At 35.3% G+C, this 18,519-nt stretch overlaps 1 protein-coding gene across 1 annotated transcript in view; it reads right to left on the minus strand.

Annotated features, from left to right (window-relative positions):
* ttll11 (tubulin tyrosine ligase-like family, member 11) overlaps positions 1–13,382 on the minus strand; it is a 34,005-nt gene extending 20,623 nt beyond the window's left edge. Inside the window, exons 1-5 of the mRNA XM_030150239.1 lie at positions 12,222–13,382; positions 5,741–5,840; positions 4,643–4,776; positions 1,279–1,569; positions 882–1,166 (exon numbers count right to left, since the gene is read on the minus strand). Of these exons, the coding sequence (XP_030006099.1) occupies positions 882–1,166; positions 1,279–1,569; positions 4,643–4,776; positions 5,741–5,840; positions 12,222–12,755 (1,344 nt within the window). The 5' untranslated portion in view covers positions 12,756–13,382. The remainder of the gene's footprint in view (positions 1–881; positions 1,167–1,278; positions 1,570–4,642; positions 4,777–5,740; positions 5,841–12,221) is intronic.
* Between the last annotated feature and the right edge of the window lie 5,137 nt (positions 13,383–18,519).

Here is an 18,519-nt window from a genome sequence, read left to right on the forward strand (position 1 = left end):
GATTTTGTTGGGCTTCTGTAAATTGGCTTGAGAGTCTGGTTTGGACTGGCTGTATATGTAAACAGTGGTGAGATAACTTTTGTCATGATTGGGCGCTATATAAATAAAATTTGATTGATTGAATTATAATTATGAAGTTATAAGGTGGAGTTAAACAGTCTGATGGCCACAGGCGGGAATGATTTCCTGTGTCTTTCAGTGGTGCATTTAGTTGGTACACTGGAAAAAAATCTAAATCTTATCAAGTGTATTTTTCTCATTTCTAGTCAAAATATCTCATCACATCTAAAATAAGACATAATCACCTGAAGAGTAACTTTTCAGTGAGATATAAGAACTTATTTTTAGAAAGTAGTTCTTGAAAATCTTATTTCAAGAAATCTTACCAAGATAATTTTCCTTTGTTCCATTGGCAGATTTTTTTTTTGCTTGAATTAAGCAAAAAAAAATCTTGAATTAAGCAAAGAAAAATCTGCCAAAGGAACAAGGGAAAATTATCTTGGTATGATTTCTTGAAATAAGATTTTCAAGAACTATTGTCCAAAAATAACTCCTTATTTCTCACCGAAAAGTTACCCTTTAGGTGATTATGTCTTATGTCAAGTGTGATGAGATATTTTGACAAGAAATGAGAAAAATTACACTTGAAAAGATTTTGATTTTTGCAGTGGATCAGTCTCTCACTGAATGATGATGTTCATTTCCCGATTGACTGATGAATTACTTTTTGTTTGACATTGAGCGTTGATTTCTTTTCCCAGAAAGGAGCGGTTCATCCTGCTCTAAATAACAATTGCCATATCATTACTTCAAAAACCCACTATCAGCCTCTAGACGCTTTGTGTAAAAATGAAGAAAACTGTAAATGAAACACTCGTCACCTGGAAGCACGTGGGTCCAGGTTTGCCAGGAGGTATATCAGCCTGATAGTAGACCTTGAGTTCAGGCACCACGGCGATGACAGTCTTGATAACGAGAGCGATGATGTCCGACCACACCTTCTTAATGTCCACGCCTTTAGCGGCCAGCCTGTACAGCACACTGGACAGGGTGCGTTTACTGCCCGTGCTCTGGCTGTCTGAGTGGACGAAGTTGCCACTGTGGACATTGAGTGAATAGTTAGTCAGGTGCATGAAGACGTGGCTCAGATTTTTCTGGCTTGGCTCCTGCAGAAATGAAGAAGGAGAAGAAGAAAAAGAACGAGGGGGGTTTGTGTGATTATTTCCTCGACGTGAGATTTAAGTTTTTGGGATGAGATCTGGCGTCGTCCCTTGCTACCTGGTAGGGCTCGGTGCAAAAACGCGTCAGGCCTTCCTTGGCAATGTAGATCTCCAATGGCTCCAGACACTTGATGAGCACATAGAGGCGGATGTCAAACTTGAGCTTGTCTATGAGTAATGGCTTCTGAATGTACTCCTGGACTACGGCTTGTTTGGCCTGTGAACCTGCCATGAGCTTTAGGTCACTGGGGTCACGGATGAGGTAGATGCCGTCCCCTTGAGAACCCCCGTCCGGCTTGACAATGAAGGTGGGATTCACTGTGGCATCGTTCTCCTTCACCAAGCGAATCTACAGAAAACACCAGAAGCATCATCTAAGCATGTTTCTGCATCTGTGTTCTGAGGATCTAGTTCAGGGGCATCAAATGTGCAGCCCGCGGGCCAAAACGGGGGCCCCTAAAGGATCCAATCTGGCCCGCGGGTGCAAAAATTACACTGAAGATATTAACAGTCAAGGGTGTCTGGGTTTTAGTTCAGGGGCCACACAGAGAACAATATGATCTCAAGTAAAATAATACCATAAAAACTTATAAATAATGACAACTACAAATTTTTTTCCTAATTTAATGTGGAAAAAGTAACATTAAATCACGAAAATATTTACAAACTACCTTTTAACAATAAAATGTGAATAACCTGAAATGTCTAAAGAAAATTAAGTGCAATTCTAACAATATTCTGCCTGTTACTAAATGTTTTGCGCCTTTGTAGATCTGATTCATAATGCACATGTAGAAATGATAAGTTGAGGCATAAAACTGTTAAAACTGCACATATTCATCCATTTATTTATTTACTTTATTTATATTACTCCTTTTTTTTTGCATGTGTGTGCTTCATGAACACGTCCACAATCACTTATACATGTAGATAAATGTGAGTGCGTAGGTAAAAGTAAATATGTTTGTTTGCATGTATAATCTTTTTTACTATTCATGTTATTGTTCTACAAAGTAAAATGGCCATGAAAAGCATTGATCTTCACTAATTACTCCTCTGTTATGTATCACACTGCAAAGTCTATGTTTATATGACAATATTCATACATCAAAGAATCACAAATTACCTTTTTTCTCTGTTTCTTTTTCTTCCTTTCAGTGAACAATATTGACACCCTTTTTCTTTTTCAAAAAAAGAAAACATAGTACTTTGTACCAATGATGTCCCGTGTAATATGTTATGAGACTGTTCTGAATGAAAATTTTAATAAAAAAATAAATACAAAATTGCACATATTTTTCTAAAGAAACTTCTGTTTTTTGGACTCTTCACATGTTTTTTGTTTGGATAGTTTGTAAATGTAAACATCTTCAGCATATAATGTTATTATTTTGCCCAAAAACAAAAAGAAAAAATTTGGAGTTGTCATTATTTATAGATTATTATGCTATTATTTTACTGGTCTGGCCTTCTTGAGATCAAACTGGGCTGAATGCGGCCCCTGAAAGAAAATGAGTTGGACACCCCTGATCTAGTTCATGCTCTGTATGAAAAGTGGAAGTAAACTGTGATGTGTTGGTGCCCCCTGCTGGACACAGTGTAAAGCTGCTGTGCATGATCTTCAACCAGTGCCGCCAAAATAAACATCTGCTCTTGCAACCATATCAGTAATTAAGACAATTCACCATTTAAAATTGAAAAGCTCTCACTGATATCGTCCCTGATAAAAGGAAGTGACATCTGCCAGTATCCGGCAAACTGTCTGTCGATAAAAGCCGACTGATTTCTGTCATTAAATATGATTATGTATTATTTACACACACTCTTTCCTATCTGGTAAAATGGCTTGGACGAATTAAACCTCAGTAATCAAACACGTGACACACATGTTACTGTTTGTTTTCACTCATCAACTTTCTACCTAATTTGATGAACATCGCATTCCATTTGACATGCTTCCACGGTCAGCTGTTTGTTGGCTTGTCTAGGCTTTGACACTCTTGCTAACTGGCTGAGACGTGCTTATCTACTGTAGCCGATTAGAGAAAAACAAACTCATTCGCATGCACGCGTCTCATCACTAATAAATATGATCTGAACAGTGGGAAATACAGTAAACAAAGCCTTGTAAAGTTTTTACTTTGGAACTTTTTTTTCATTTTCATCCTGTTTCAAGGCAAGATTACAAAACTGTTCATTAACTAAATTAGTTTTTTTTTTTTTTATTGTGCTTGACCTTGGCTCTCTTACAAAAGTGTCACAGTAACAAGTGTTGAAAGTGTCTCCTGGTTTCACAAATCTGTTTAATACAAGACACAGTATTGCATTTGCTGTCCTGCACCATTTAGTCAGCCATAAAAAGTCATAAAAATTAAGAGAAAAAGACAGTTAGTTTCAAAGCGCCTTGTAGAAGCCAATAATGTAATAATATTATACATACAACATATCCACAGGAACACATATACTCATGATTACATTTTTCACTTCCATCGCAATGATGTAGATTGTATTATAGTACAAACATCTAAAATGATGTTTAATAATAGCAAAAAGTTTAGAAATTAGAGACAAAGTTTTATCCAAAAAAGGAAGCCACTTGGTATTCTTCAGACACACTCGCACCAAAGATTAAGATAAAAATGTACCTGGAGAGCATCCGGTAATTTTCTTTTTTTTTTTTTTTTTTTTACATAAAGTTTTATTTTTCAAAATGTACCACCTCCCTGTAAGAAGCTTTGGCTTACCATCTAACCTGGCAGAGTTCATATTAAAAATAAATAAATAAGTCACATCACAGAGTTATAAATGCAAGTACTTTCCAACACTTAAAGTGAAATTCAAGCACTTTTCAGACCTTGAACACACAACACTGAAATTCAAACATTCTCAAGTATTTCAAGCATCCGTACGAACCCTGCATTAATGGTCTCTTTCAGAGTAATTTGCAAAAAACTGAACATTTTGCACATGTACATATTGTCAATACACAATTTGATATTGATAATATTTGATAGTGTGACATATTTATTTACTAATTTTGGTCTGGTATCGTAATGGTTTGGCATCACTTCGTCAGGTATATACTGACATTTTGTTTTGCACTTCCTGTATACGTGGTTTTGCACTTGGTTTTGTATTCCTTTTGTATTATGTTTGGATGTATTTTGTTTGGTTTGTCTGACTTTATACCTAGAAGTGTATAGCTATCCATTAAGACTATTATTATTTAGAAGGGGACAGGAAATACAAGCTTTTCTTCATCCTGCTCCTTTCTGAGCATGGGTGTGTACATATTTGTTCACCTGATGATTACTGAATGTCTGCTGATGAAATGCACAACCATGAACGAAATAAATGAAATGAATGAATGAATGATATTGACATTAAAGCCGTAAAAACACTCCCCCGCTGAGCGCACATACCTGTGTGACAAACTGCTGGTACTCCTCAGGCAGAATCCATGAACGGGGATAGAAGTCGTACTCTTCTGGGAACAGGTCCTGCATAGTCCGCACTGCACGGCTCAGGTTGATCTTCCTCAGCATTTCGATCATCCCTGTGATGCACAAAGACAAGGTAGAAGTATTTCAATATCTGTGCTCAAAAAGTGAATGCAAATTTTATTATTCATGCATTAACATGTAAAGTAAAATTTAACCCATAAGGACCTGGTGTGACTTTTGTGGCAGTTACTAAATGAATTTTTTTCTGTTTTTTTTCCAAATATGACTCTTTGTCTTCTTTTTCTTCTTTTGTGTGTATAATTATTTTTTGCTTCCTTGAATTTTCATTTCTATATTATGCTGTGCAAAGAAGTCAATTAGCAATCAGGAAGCTTGTACCATTACCATATTCAGAATAAATCAATCAATAAAAAAAAAATGTTCTCTATATTTAACCTTTCCTAAGTGATTTATCACCATTTATTATAATATTATCCTCTGAATTTTGCATTTTTTTCCCCAGTGGAAATCGTGTATTTTCCTATGTTTAATTGACTGCCGTGTAAATTTTCATAAAAACTCTGTGTAAAGTCAAAGGTTGTTATGTCAAAACAGAGAAAAACTGAAGAAATAGTGACTTTTTCAGTAAAATGTCAATAACGGAACATGAACCCAGTGTTTCCATCCATTGTCATTGATCAAATTCCATGGGTTTTACTGGTGAATCAATGTTGTAGAAGATGACGGTGTTTCCACAGTAACTACGGAGCCTCTGAACGTCCGAATGGGTCATATCTGATGACTATGAAAAGACGACAAACTGTATTTTGCACCAATTATTTGGATGTATTGATAGGATTAGTGGATGAACGTTTTAGATCAATACTTGCTTTTTGTTGACAGTGGATGTTTGGGTCTTTATGGCTTAAAACTATAGCATGACACGGTTTGATGCAATGACGATCAGTATAGCTTTAACTGAAAAAACCAACGCCGAGTACTGACATCTAACCGTCATTTTGCAAACTCAGCATTAGCGGTGAGATCAAGGAAGAGACTTGAGGCGCGCTGATGTACCTGGAAACTTGTTCACCTGCCCTGAGACGATATTTTCGTTGTCATGGAAGGATACGCCGTGCCAGTAGATATCACAGGCCGCCCGTCTCCCCAGAGGAAACTGAGTCAGGAAAGAGATGAGAGTGAAAGGGAGAACAGACCCACATGGGGAGATCTGTGATGATAACTGACAGTAGATGAGCCTCTTTTTTTGGAACCTTAATCTTTTAGCATGACTCAGGACATTCGTATGGGGTTTGTCCCTCTGGCGATTACAGAGTACGGGGATAATCTTACCCAAACATGGAAGGCAGTGCGTGTTCGGTTGTGATGAGCATGTCAAGAGGAGAGGATGTGGTACGATAAAAGGATTTGGGAGAGCGAGGATATCCTACTTTTGTCCTCCACACCTCTACTCCTGCCCACACTCACACCCTCCAATCCACAGATCACATGCACTATCACAGTTTCCACTATGTGTAAAGTGACCTGGAGCTGTTTTTATACACACTGTGCTCTATTATATGAGGTCATCCAGTGAATGAATACGGTACAGGAGTGGTTATTGATTTTTTTTTTTTTTTGTATTCCTTGTACTCATGAGAGTCATTTACTGTAACTGAATTGCTGTTAGCAGGACATTCTTCTCCTCTTATTACATGTGAATACAAATGTTTTTGGTTTATAGTTTTAATAAACTTTTTGCTTAAGGACCCATTAGGATTTCTAGTTTTATTTTTATGCAAGAATTGTTTAGTTTTTATTTAGCTTTTGTATTAGTCTGAGTTTTTGGGGTTTTTTTTGGTACTTTGAGGTAATTCTTGACTTACAGAAGCTAATTTCAGCTGCAAATCTAGTTTGAATTAGATTGTGTTGCATTGTTCATTATACTTAGTAATTTTTCAGTTAATTAAATTGTGATTAAATTATTAGTATTTTTTTTATTAAATGTTGATACATCTGCTGTTAACAGGACATTTTTCTCTCATTATATGTGAATAAACATTTTTTGTTTATAGTTTTAGTTAACTTTTGGCTTTATGACTCATTAAGATTTCTAGTTTTATTTTTATGCAAGAATTTAGTTTTTTTAGGTTTTGTATTAGTCTGAGTTTTTTGGGTACTACGAGGTAATTCTTGAGTTACAGAGGCTAATTTCCGATGCAAATCTATTTTGTTTAAGACTGTTGCATAGTTCATTATAATTGCTAATTGTTTCAGTTAATTAAATTACGATTAAATTTAATTTTTTTTTTTTTTTTTAATTAAATGTTGATACATCTGCTGTTAACAGGACATTTTTCTCTTATTACATGTGAATAAACATTTTTTGTTTGTAGTTTTAGTTAACTTTTGGCTTTATGACCCATTACGATTTCTAGTTTTATTTTTATGCAAGAATTGTTTAGGTTTTTTTAGGTTTTGTATTAGTCTGAGTTTTTTGGGTACTATGAGGTAATTCTTGAGTAACAGAAGCTAATTTCTGATGCAAATCTATTTTGTTTAAGACTGTTGCATTGTTCATTATAACTGCAATTTTTTTCAGTTAATTAAATTATGATTAAATTGAATTTATTTATCTTTTTTATTTGATGTTGATACATCTGCTGTTAGCAGGACGTTCTTCTCTTATTACATATGAGTAAATGTTTTTTGTTTATAGTTTAACTTTTTGCTTTAGGACCCATTAAGATTTCTAATTGTATTTTTATGTAAGAATTCTTTAGTTTTTACTTGGCTTTTGTATTAGTCTGAGGTTTTTTTTTTTGGTACTTAGAGGTAATTCTTGACTTACAGATGCTAATTTCAGCTGCAAATCTATTTTGTTTTAGATTGCATTGCATTGTTCATACTAAACTTGGTAATTTTTTCAGTGAATCTAATTATGTTGAAATGAAATCTCGTGTTATGGTTAAAGCTACAGATGAGCTTGTTTATTTGCACATACAGTAGGGATGTGATGACCCAATCCCATGTGACCACTGTAGACATATGGTAACACCAGGTGTGAACAGACATGCTTTGAGGTGGTCACATACTGTATGATGGGATCACTCAGAACTCAAGGTATTGCCAGGTCTGAAAAAAGCCAGTGACCGCACCCTGCTCACTGCCCAGCTTTAAGACAGATCTGTGTCAAAAAATATCAGTCATTCATGAGTTAACATATGAGCCAGATCAAGCGGTGGCACAGGGACACATTTCATGTTCAATAAGCTCTGTGTTGAAAACTAAATAACTTATCTCCATGTTTAATACATGCATGAATAGGTCTCAGTAAGTACTTTCGCATGACACATTACAATTTACAGAAATAAAATTTTGGGGTAAAAATACTTAAATTACTGCTGCGTGACACGGGATTCTTTTTTTTTTTTTTTTCACTTTACGCAAATGTACAAAACATGCTGTTCTCATAAGAAATTGATCTTACATGAAACAGAGGGCTTTAGCTATGATGTTAAACTATTGGATAAAAATGTTTGAATAAGTTTTATGAACACAAATATGTTATGATGGGGACAGGTGCGAACTGTGACATGGGGACAGCAGTTTGTCACATTGTTCAGTAGTCAGAATAAAAGACTTTGGAGTTAAAACACTACAAATATGCTAATAAACTTTTATTAATATACATATTACAACTAAAGTAATATATACAGCTAATAGCAAAGCATATTTTACAAATAATTTGATTGTATAGAACCTTTCTATATTCTTCTACTATTGAATAATTTGTTTCTACAGATTCACAGACTTAAAATATCACTTATACAAGAAAAAACATTAAAGCTAATAGTGCATTTACATATATGTCAGATGTATAACTTTACATAATCAATTACATCCTATTTTCTACAAGTGATACTGAAATGTTGTAACAGTTCCATAAAATAGAGTTGTTGATCTAAAAAAAAATCAGCCTATGAGAAATGATGGGTGAAACTTAAATTTTTTCCCACTGATGTTCACTTTCGCTTGATCTGGTCCATATGCGTTAAACAGGGAGGGAAACCCTGCTCCACAGTCAGGGTCTGCTATAAATACTGCCCCAGAGGTTCCGGCATATAAATGTCTAATCTCATCAGGGAAGGAGGGCAATTAATTTGACAAGTTTCTAAAGATCAGGAGCCAAAAATAGCCATCCCATGTGTGTCTGAAGGAATAGACCAGACCAGTGCTGTTAATCACAGGTGGGCCAAGTTCATCTCCTGAGCCACTCTGTGAATTCATTTAGTGTGAATACTTAAAACACCACAATGTGTTAAAGTTTCAAAAGTTTAACAGATGCCATTGACAGGATGTTTCAAGCATTGGCCAGTTAGTTCATTATTAATTATTTTCCAAACATGGTCTATTCTTGCCTCTAGGTGGCAGACTTTTTAAAATTAATACACTAATCCAAAATGCCAGCTTAATCTGAAAGATCCTCATCAAAATCCCAAGCTCATGATTAAATGTATGGTTATTAGTCTCATTTTAAGCTGTCACTCAGAGCCTCGGGCAGGCCATTCTCTGTGCCTCAAAGAGGACTAAAGGGTCTATTGGATTAGAGCAGCTTACAGCTAATCATTTCCCACTGTTTAAGGCAATGCCACACGCTGAAAGTCAGTTGACAGCTGTCTCTATGAGCAACGAATAAGAGACACCGCATTATGAATGAAACCTGACAAACAGTCCATCATGCACTTTATAAATAATTCAAGATGGACACATAAATGAGAACAGATTATTTTTCTAAAGTCTGATTTAAAAAAAAATACAGCATCAGTCTTCTGCAATTGTATTACACACACCACACAAATTGTTACTTCACTGAATAATCTAAAACAATTCATATGATAAACACAACATGCTTTGAGTGCTTTTACAGATACATACAGACATGAACTTTATTGATTAATCCCCAGGGGGGAAATTCAGTTTTTTCATGGAGAAGTTTGCAATTTTGCTAATTTTTCAACGTCTGTATTATAAATCTTGTACAACTACTGGGTGTTTTACAACTCTGTTATAAGTGCTTACCACCACTTAGTGTTCATTTCATCATTTACTCAGAAAAAAAAAGAACCAAGCTTCTCCAGTTTCAACCACTTAAGACAGGTTGACAGGTATTTTCAAGATGACACATGACCTATGGTGCTCGTGCCTGCGCTGGGGGTGCATCACGAGAGCAAACAGAGGTAATGTATAGGTCCTCGTCTATTGTTTCAGGCATCTATCGAATATCATACGAGCCCTGAAAGGGTTTAAATGTCACTTTGTGGTCACCGATAATAAATAGAGTTTTTACTTCACTTGTCTCCTCGCATCGGCCTTCTATGCTCCTCATGCATTATGCAGACTATGGTAATAATAGCTGAAAGCAGGTATTAATTGCATCACATTCAAATGGCTTTGGGACTACCCACATGGCATTTGTGGCTCAGAGTATTAAAGGCCCTATCAATTAGCCTTTTCATAAATGATTTAAAGTTTGTGTATTTTATTTGAACAATTTTCATCAACAGTCATGTAATTTCATACACAGCTGAGGTGTGGCTGGGGTTAAATTGACTGTAGCTGTCGAATTATTAATGTGCAGGCTTGTATAATATTTCTTCCATGCAAATGTTGACAGGGATGCTGGCAATAAAATCAGTTAGCAGCATATACAGCCAGTATCATGATACTGCAATTTGAGGTAAAATGGTCTACAAAAAATTTGACACCAAAAGCACATGTCACAGGTTTTACATGATTCATGAATTCACATAATGAACTTATGTTTAATGGTAAAGATGCTCACCATTAGAGCAAATAACATGGGCCAAACAACAGGATTTGCAAGATGTGTTGCAAAAATGTGGTGGTACAAGGCAGTTACATGAAAAATCTAAAAAGTCACTGGTAAACTCACCACTCCACTCAATCAATCAATCAACAAGTCCAGAGAGTCACACCAAAAACAGTAGTCCAATATGTCTATAAAGAGCTTTGTATTTGTAAGTAAAGGCATTTCTGCCCATTTTTAAATCATGGCTATTTTTATCCATAGTACACGGTAAATTAGTAAAAGTAGATTAGATTTTGTATACTGGTTGAGTTGTGCAATAAAGGACTTTCTATTTTGTATTAACAAAAACACAAACAGAAATATAATTAATTTTGTAAGCTCCACAAGTCTATTATTCCACATTTGTGTAATTAAACTATTACTTGACAAAGAGTGGCGGCATAAAGATATCAGAAGACATTAAGACTGTTAATTACAACTATTTAGAGGACAATTACCATCATATCAAATTTAATTGTGACAGTCCCTAACTATTTAGTACATTAGCAGATGAAAATGTTGAAAATCTACTTGCTACTCAGCTTAAAACAAATTTAATCAAATTTTGTTTCCATTCACAAAGATGAAATAGTCAGGACGTATGCTGTTAAGTGATGACTTTCAGAGTAAAGTATGTAGAGAAGGTGCATTACTGCTTATTTCTTTTAGTCCTTGCTAAGCACAGATATGGTTTGTGTAGTTTTTACTTAATCAAACTCTCAAACTACCTGGTTTGTTTCATCAAAACAATATGAGAAGAGAAAACTGCTACCAAGTCTTCACAAGGGTGTACTGCATTGTATGGGGTTAAGCTTATGATGGCATACTGTTGTTACAAAGGCAAACATCACATAAAATACATGTCTTTTATAATGACTATTATAGTTACCTCAGACCTCAACCACTATGATTACCAATGGGAATAAACAGCAAACAACTGTGGAAGGATTAAAAGCTCCATTAACTGTGCACAAGGGCACTTCATCACTGAATTACTTCATTAAACCATCATCCCTTTAGTGCACAGAGGTTTAGAGCTGAACAGTGCCCTTGCTTTAGGATTTTCTTTTAACCCTTTAATGCATACTGGTCACTCCAGTGGACAGTTCTTCTCCAGCTGTTCTCTTGTATATTCATGGGTTTGGTTGTTTTAGTTCCATATCAGCCAACACAGTGAACACTTATGCACCATCTCATACATTGCAACTGATAACATTACTGTAACTTTGCTGTTCTTGATAAACCTGACCTAACATATTTGAGTGTAAACCAATTGCTTGTTATTGTTATTAGACTGTAATTAACAAGAAAAAGATTTTTTTTTCTCCATATTATCTCCATGAAGTGAATAATGACCAGTATTAGAGCATGTTAAAATGTAAGAAAAGATCAGATTAGCAGCATTAGAATGTTTTTACTTCATGGTTTTCACACAGAATACCAGTAAATGTACATGTTTCTTTGCGTCAAAAATTAAACACACTGTGTCCAGCTTAGTGGACATTTTTGTAACTCCAAGAAAACTAGATTCATAGAAAAATTCAATTGCATTGAGTTTTTTTTCATGCCTAAAGAGGAATAAAAACAATCAGGAAAAAAAATCTTGACTAAGGTTCTCATAATTCATGCATGAAAGGGTTAAACAAAACAGCAGGAAAACTTCAACATTTCTGTCATGTAACGCACCTCTTTCCACTTCAGCTGCTTAATGCTTAACTTCAGAGCCTCCAAAGAGGTTTTGGCTTTTGAGGTATCCACCGTCACTGGCTTCTTCTTCCTTGCAAGTTTAAATCCGTCCTCACGCCGTGCATCTTGAATGTTCTTGGACTGATGGATGGTCACATAGTTCCCATTAGGCTCCGATTTGCCCTGCAGGATCTTCCCAGTCCCTTTAATGTGAAGCGTCCGTTCATGTCCTAGCCTATTCAGGTTTTTCATAACTACGGGGCTATGCAATGTCACAGAAATATGTTTACCACATGAGTTTTTGTCTTCTTTCGCCGGCTTACCACGAGATTTGCCTCTATTCTTGCAACTGGTGGAGGTGTTGGCTGCATCTGTCCCTGCTATGGTGATGCTGGGAGGATCTGGTGACACAGAAGCAGGAGGAGAGGACACTGGCACCTGCTCCTCAGTATCCACACCCTCTTTTTCTGCATCCTGGACGAGTGATTTCATTTGCTCGAGTTGAACCTTCACTTGAACATAATGATCACTCATTATGCGCTATGGTTTGACTGACGTTGCTGGGCAGGGCACAGTTGTACCACAGTGCAGTAATCCGATGCCGGCAAGCTAACACTATACTGTAAAAATATGGTACGCATTGCTAGCTAGGCATACTTTCTTATAAACGGCTAATTAAACCGTAAAGTCATATTGCTTCAGTCAGGCCATGTCCAAATCAGAGCGCCTCACTTAGTTTATGCTCACTGACGTTGACGTTACTACCTAGTTACAGGCTGACATATCATGCTAAAGTAGTGATGCTAGCTAGCGGTGTTAGCCAGCTGTCCACATTAATTGAATGAGAAACATCAAAAGGCTAGCGGCTCTAACAATCTGTCGCTGACTTTATCCTAGCGGTTAGCAAGTAGCACTTGTAGCCAGCAAAGGAGCTAGCTAACAATGACGTCAGCCTGTCAAACTACTTTTTTTTTTTTTTTTGCTACACTAACGTATGGTGGCACTTATCTGGCCTTGAAATCGTATCAGAGTAGAACTTACTCGAGGGTTCTACTTTTGTACAGTTCTCATGGTGAAGGGTGGCCACGGTGCTGCTCTCTGTGTTGTGGTTCATATATTGACGGGCATCCGTAGCTCGGCAGCAGAAGGCAGAGCAGACCGTGGCCCGGCCTCCATCTGCTCACGATGCCTTTGAGTTCCTCGTAATCTCCTGTTCTCTGTAGAGACACGGCTACGAACTCACAGATATTTAATGATGAAATGGAAACGGTAACTTTGTGGATTTTTTGGGGGGGTTTTTTTGGTATAACTGCAACACAATTATTGCTTTTTTTGTTTGTATTTTTGTTTTTTTTAGTTGAGTTTATCCTCTTCATTTCTTTGCGAAAATTACAAGTATTGCCTTGAGATGAAAAATGGAAAAGACAAGCTTGTTAGAGAAATGAAATTGGAAAAAAAAAACTTACATAGTTTTTAGTCAGGAATTGTATATAACACAACTCTTAAATAATCGTAGGGCTAGCCTTTTTTTAGTACAAACTTGGTAACACCTTTAATTTCCGTTTGCACGTAAAGGCAATGCGAGGATGCCATGTTTCAGATGTTGCATCCCCCTACTGCAATATACTACTGTATGTATGAATATATCTTTTTTTGTTTGTTTTTTAATAGTATTATTTGTCTATTCTGCCTCGTGTCTTTAAATCTATGCATCTTTTTCTCAAATTTATTTATTCAAATGCTTTTTCTTTTCTTCTTTTTTTTTATGGGCTTAGCTGGCTGACAGGCAGCTGTCTGTACCTATAAGGCAGCAGCCAACACCAAATGTACTCCCAGTCATCATTGCCCATTTTTCTGACACCTTTGCTTGTGTATCCTCTTTTATTTGGACATTTTACCAGGGAGTATCTCACACTACATTTTTTTTTTTCTTCTTTTTTTTTTTTCCCACTTGTCTTGTCCAGCGTCCTAACAGCAGAATGGTAGTCTGGTTCCTCCCAGTGCTGAACAAATTTGCTTTGCCATGGGTAACTTCATAAAATATACGAAGCGCCCTTTGATATTCTACTGTGTTTATTATGAGTTTTGTTGAACCACATTTCGATGCTGGACCTGACATGGGGGGTGGGGGTGGGGGGGGGGGCAGAAGAAGGGGAAAGAACAAGAGAGAAGAAGGTGGCGAAGACCCTCACAAGAAAGTATCAACAATACAAACAGCAACAACCATGGAGACAATTATAATGGTGACAATAACTACAACCAGAACTGAGTAAACTGGGCAGAAGAGAGAGAAAAAAAACCCAAAACAAACAAAACTACAAAAAAAAAACACACAAAACACAACAATGAGATACATAAGACCTATGAAATGAAGAATATAAGAAAGCATGAACAAAATGTCGTATACCACGTTCACACAAATAATACCTATAACAAATAATACCAGTAACAAATCCACATAACATCAGTTGTTCACATTCATCTGCTGTGACAGAGTGAACAAATTCAAATGCTTTTTCTTTTTGACATCTTGATGTTTGTTTGCTCAAAATTTATGTGTCTTGTATACCTGAATATTTTCAATAAAGTTGAAGAAAAAAAAGTATGAATATAGACCACTCAGGTCATCTGGTGCAGGTCTGCTCTGTGTTCCCAATGTCAGAACTAAACATAGAGAATCAGTGTTCAGTTTCTATGCTCCGTATATCTGGAACAAACTACCAGAAAATCTCAGGTCTGCTGAGAGTCTGAGTTCTTTTAAGTCAAGGTGAAAGACTCACCTGTTCACTGCTGCCTTTGACTAAAAGGCTTTTGACTTTTTAAATTTTATATTCTCTTTTGAAACTCTGCACTGCAACTCTTACTTTAACATGTGTGTTTATTTATTTATTTGATTTTATGTGTTGTTTTCTTACTTGCTGTTTTTAATCACCTTTTACATGTTTCTTTTATAATGTTTTAAATGTGTTTCTTTTTCCCTGTCATTGTATTTCAATGTCCTGTGTGAAGCACTGCCTTGTTGCTGAAATGTGCTATACAAATAAACTTGCCTTGCCTATATCAACTAGTTACAAAGAACAAAATTATCGAGTTAAGTAATAAATAAATAGAAACAACCAAATTATTAAAAAAAAAAAAACATTATTATTAAATAAAATCACAGTTCATTCAGCAAGATATGGGTCAGGTCCATAGGGGATATCTAAATATTTTCTTTGTAATAAAAAAATTCTATGTAAAGCACATATTAATGCTATTCTGCTGGTAGAACATGTCTGTGATCTAGATACTTCATCAAATTAATAATCTTATCCCTCATCTGTGTGTACAAGCTGCTCCTATCTGCCCCCATGACCATGCACTGACCCCGAAAGACCTGGTTGGACTTAATTGGATTCTCGTTGGTCACAGAGGACACATTCCACACACACTGTAGACACTTTGAATTCAGTTTCATCATTCCTTCACATTTCACAAATTTTACATGTCATATTGCATCTTAAGGTTTTAAACCTCAGTCCCATAGGCCACATCAGTTTTATCTGTGTTTAACCAGTTTTAACTAGTCAGACTTTCTTTTTACAGGGTTCTCTAGATTAAACTCTTTTAGCTGCTGATTCAACCTGGTTATTTCAATTTAGCCTTTTTTTCCCGATTCAAGGTCTTTTCAAAGTGTCTCAACGATGAAAGAGTTTTTAGCACATTTTTTTCCTTCACACTTTTTAATCCCCTGATTCAAGTCAAAGTTTCAAGTTTGTCTAATTTTAATGCAATATTATGCAATGTTTCCTTCATTAATCTTTTTTTTTCTTTTTTTTTTTTTTCTTACTTTTCATTCAACTCAACTTAAATTTTTCACTTTTGACTTTTGTACTTTTAACTATTTCCAGTCTTTCAACTTTATCTTTCCACTTTAACAATGATCTCTGTATTAAATTATTTCAGCTTCTTCAACCTCACTTCTTCATTTTAACAATATGCACTATTTTCACTAAATTCAACAACAATTCAACAGCAGTTCACGTTTGTCCCAGCTGGGTTTCAGTTCTTACTGATTAGATGTAATCTGTGCAGAATGTGCAGTCAGTATTTATTTATTTATTTATTTATTTCATTTATTTTTGATTAGGACTTTAAATATTCTAACCCTTTTACACTGTGTGCTGCTTTAATCTGTTTCACCTTTTGATTCAACTTCATTGTTTCCACTTTTGTAAAATTTCTTACTTTAAACCATCTCAGCTAAATCATCAACATTTTTCACTTTAAGAAACTTTTGTACTTCAGCTGATTCCATCTTATTCAGCAAACTGAAATAATTAAGTAATTATGCAGTCTTTATTTGTGTGGTCTTTATTTGTGTCTTTTAGCCATTTGTTTACTTTTTTGTATTCTATGCATTGTCTGTTTTATCCTCTGCTGTACAGTGTCCTTGGGTGTCTTGAAAGGTGCTTATAAATACAATTATTTATTATGATGATGATGATGATGATGATGATTATTAACCTACTGAATTACATCAATTTGTGTTTTTCATAAATAATTAATCGTAATTTGATCATGTATTGCCTCCTCTTTGTTACAGTTCTATTTTAGACAAACTGCATTTATTTACAAAACACAACAAATTAGGAGCCATTCTTCTTTTCACTTAAGCAATTTTCTGAAGTGATATTTGTCTTAGATGCCCCAGAGATATATTAAATGCATTTTGCTAACTTATCATTAGCCCTTAAAGACCCAGAACTATTTTTGGGTTCATATCCAAATAAATGTTTTCTACATTCAACCTTTCCTAAGTGATTTATCACCATTTATTCCAATATTGTTCTCTGTGTTTTGAATTTTTCAGTGTAAATCAAGTATTTTTCTATATTTAATTTACTGATTATGGCGATGTTCATAAAACCTCTGAGTAAATTCAAAGGTTGTTATATCAAAGCAGACAAAACTGAAAAGTGACCGTTTTAGGAAAATATACAGTATCATGAACATAAAAGCAAATATTTTATTGGTGAATCAATGTTGCAGAGTATGACAGTTGTTCCCTGTTCACTCTGATCATCCAAATAAGACATGTCTGATGACAATGAAGAGCAAAGAAACTGCATTTTAAGTGAATTATTCACAAGTATTGACAAGATCAGTGGTCCAAAAGTTATTAAACATTTTAGATGAATAGATGCTTTTGTTCATTAGTGCCTCTTTAGCTCTTTGAGGGTTAATATACTGTAAATGTTCCATAATTTTTAGTACGTTTTTAATGGCAAGTAATGGATTTTAGGGTAAAACGCTTTTGCCAGACTTGGCAGAAACAGTTACTCAGTCCATTCTAATTTCCATCAGTGTATTCCATTGAAGCACTTGTGTTTGTGTATTATTTTTCTATATTTACTATGAAGTGGAAAATACGAAATGAACTAGATTAACAATAAAGACCGAGCACTACTTTTGCAACAGTTCCAAAATTAATTTTTCTCTCTGTTTAACCTTTCTTAAGTGATTTATCAACATTTGTTAGAATATTATCCTCTGTATTTTGCATTTTTTCATTGAAAATCAGGTATTTTTTTTTATATTTAATCAACCGATCATGTAAATGTTCTTAAAAGGTCAAAGTAAATTTAAGGAAAACAGAGGAGACTGAAGAAAAAGTGACTTTTTCCTGCAAATATATCAATAACTGAATGTAAAAACAAGTCTCTCCATCCACTGTCATTGATCCAACTCTATGGGTTTTACTGGTGAATCAATGACGATGGTCGATAACGGCGTTTCCATGGTAACTACAGAGCCTCTGAATGTCCAAATGGGTCATATCCGATGACCATGAAAAGATGACAAACTGCATTTTACCTGAATTATTTACATGTATTGATAGGATTAGTGGATCAGCAGGTATTAAACAGTTTATATCAGTAGATGCTTTTGCTTACCAGTGGCTGTTTGGATCTTTGAGGATTAAAAAAAAAAAAACAGTATACAAGCATTGAGTATTAAGGGCTGGGAGTACTGTACAGACCAAAACTTTATTGCTGTTTTTATGTTCAGAATAAAAACCCTTTTGCAAAAGTCTATAAATCTGGCCTTAGTAAATCTGAACTGTCAGAGCTTGGATGAGGTTTATGCATATATACAGTTGGGTGCTTCTATGAAACTGGGTTCATTTTGGTGCCTGACACTTTGCCAGCTTTTTAGACCCAATAGTAAAAGAGAAATTTAGACATATTTCCCCCAGGATGTACCTAATGATGACCTCAGATAAATGCAAAAAAATCATACTCTTGCTCTGAGCCAT

Source organism: Sphaeramia orbicularis, chromosome 12, assembly GCF_902148855.1.
Source record: "Sphaeramia orbicularis chromosome 12, fSphaOr1.1, whole genome shotgun sequence".
In the NCBI taxonomy this organism is placed as follows: Eukaryota; Metazoa; Chordata; class Actinopteri; order Kurtiformes; family Apogonidae; genus Sphaeramia; species Sphaeramia orbicularis.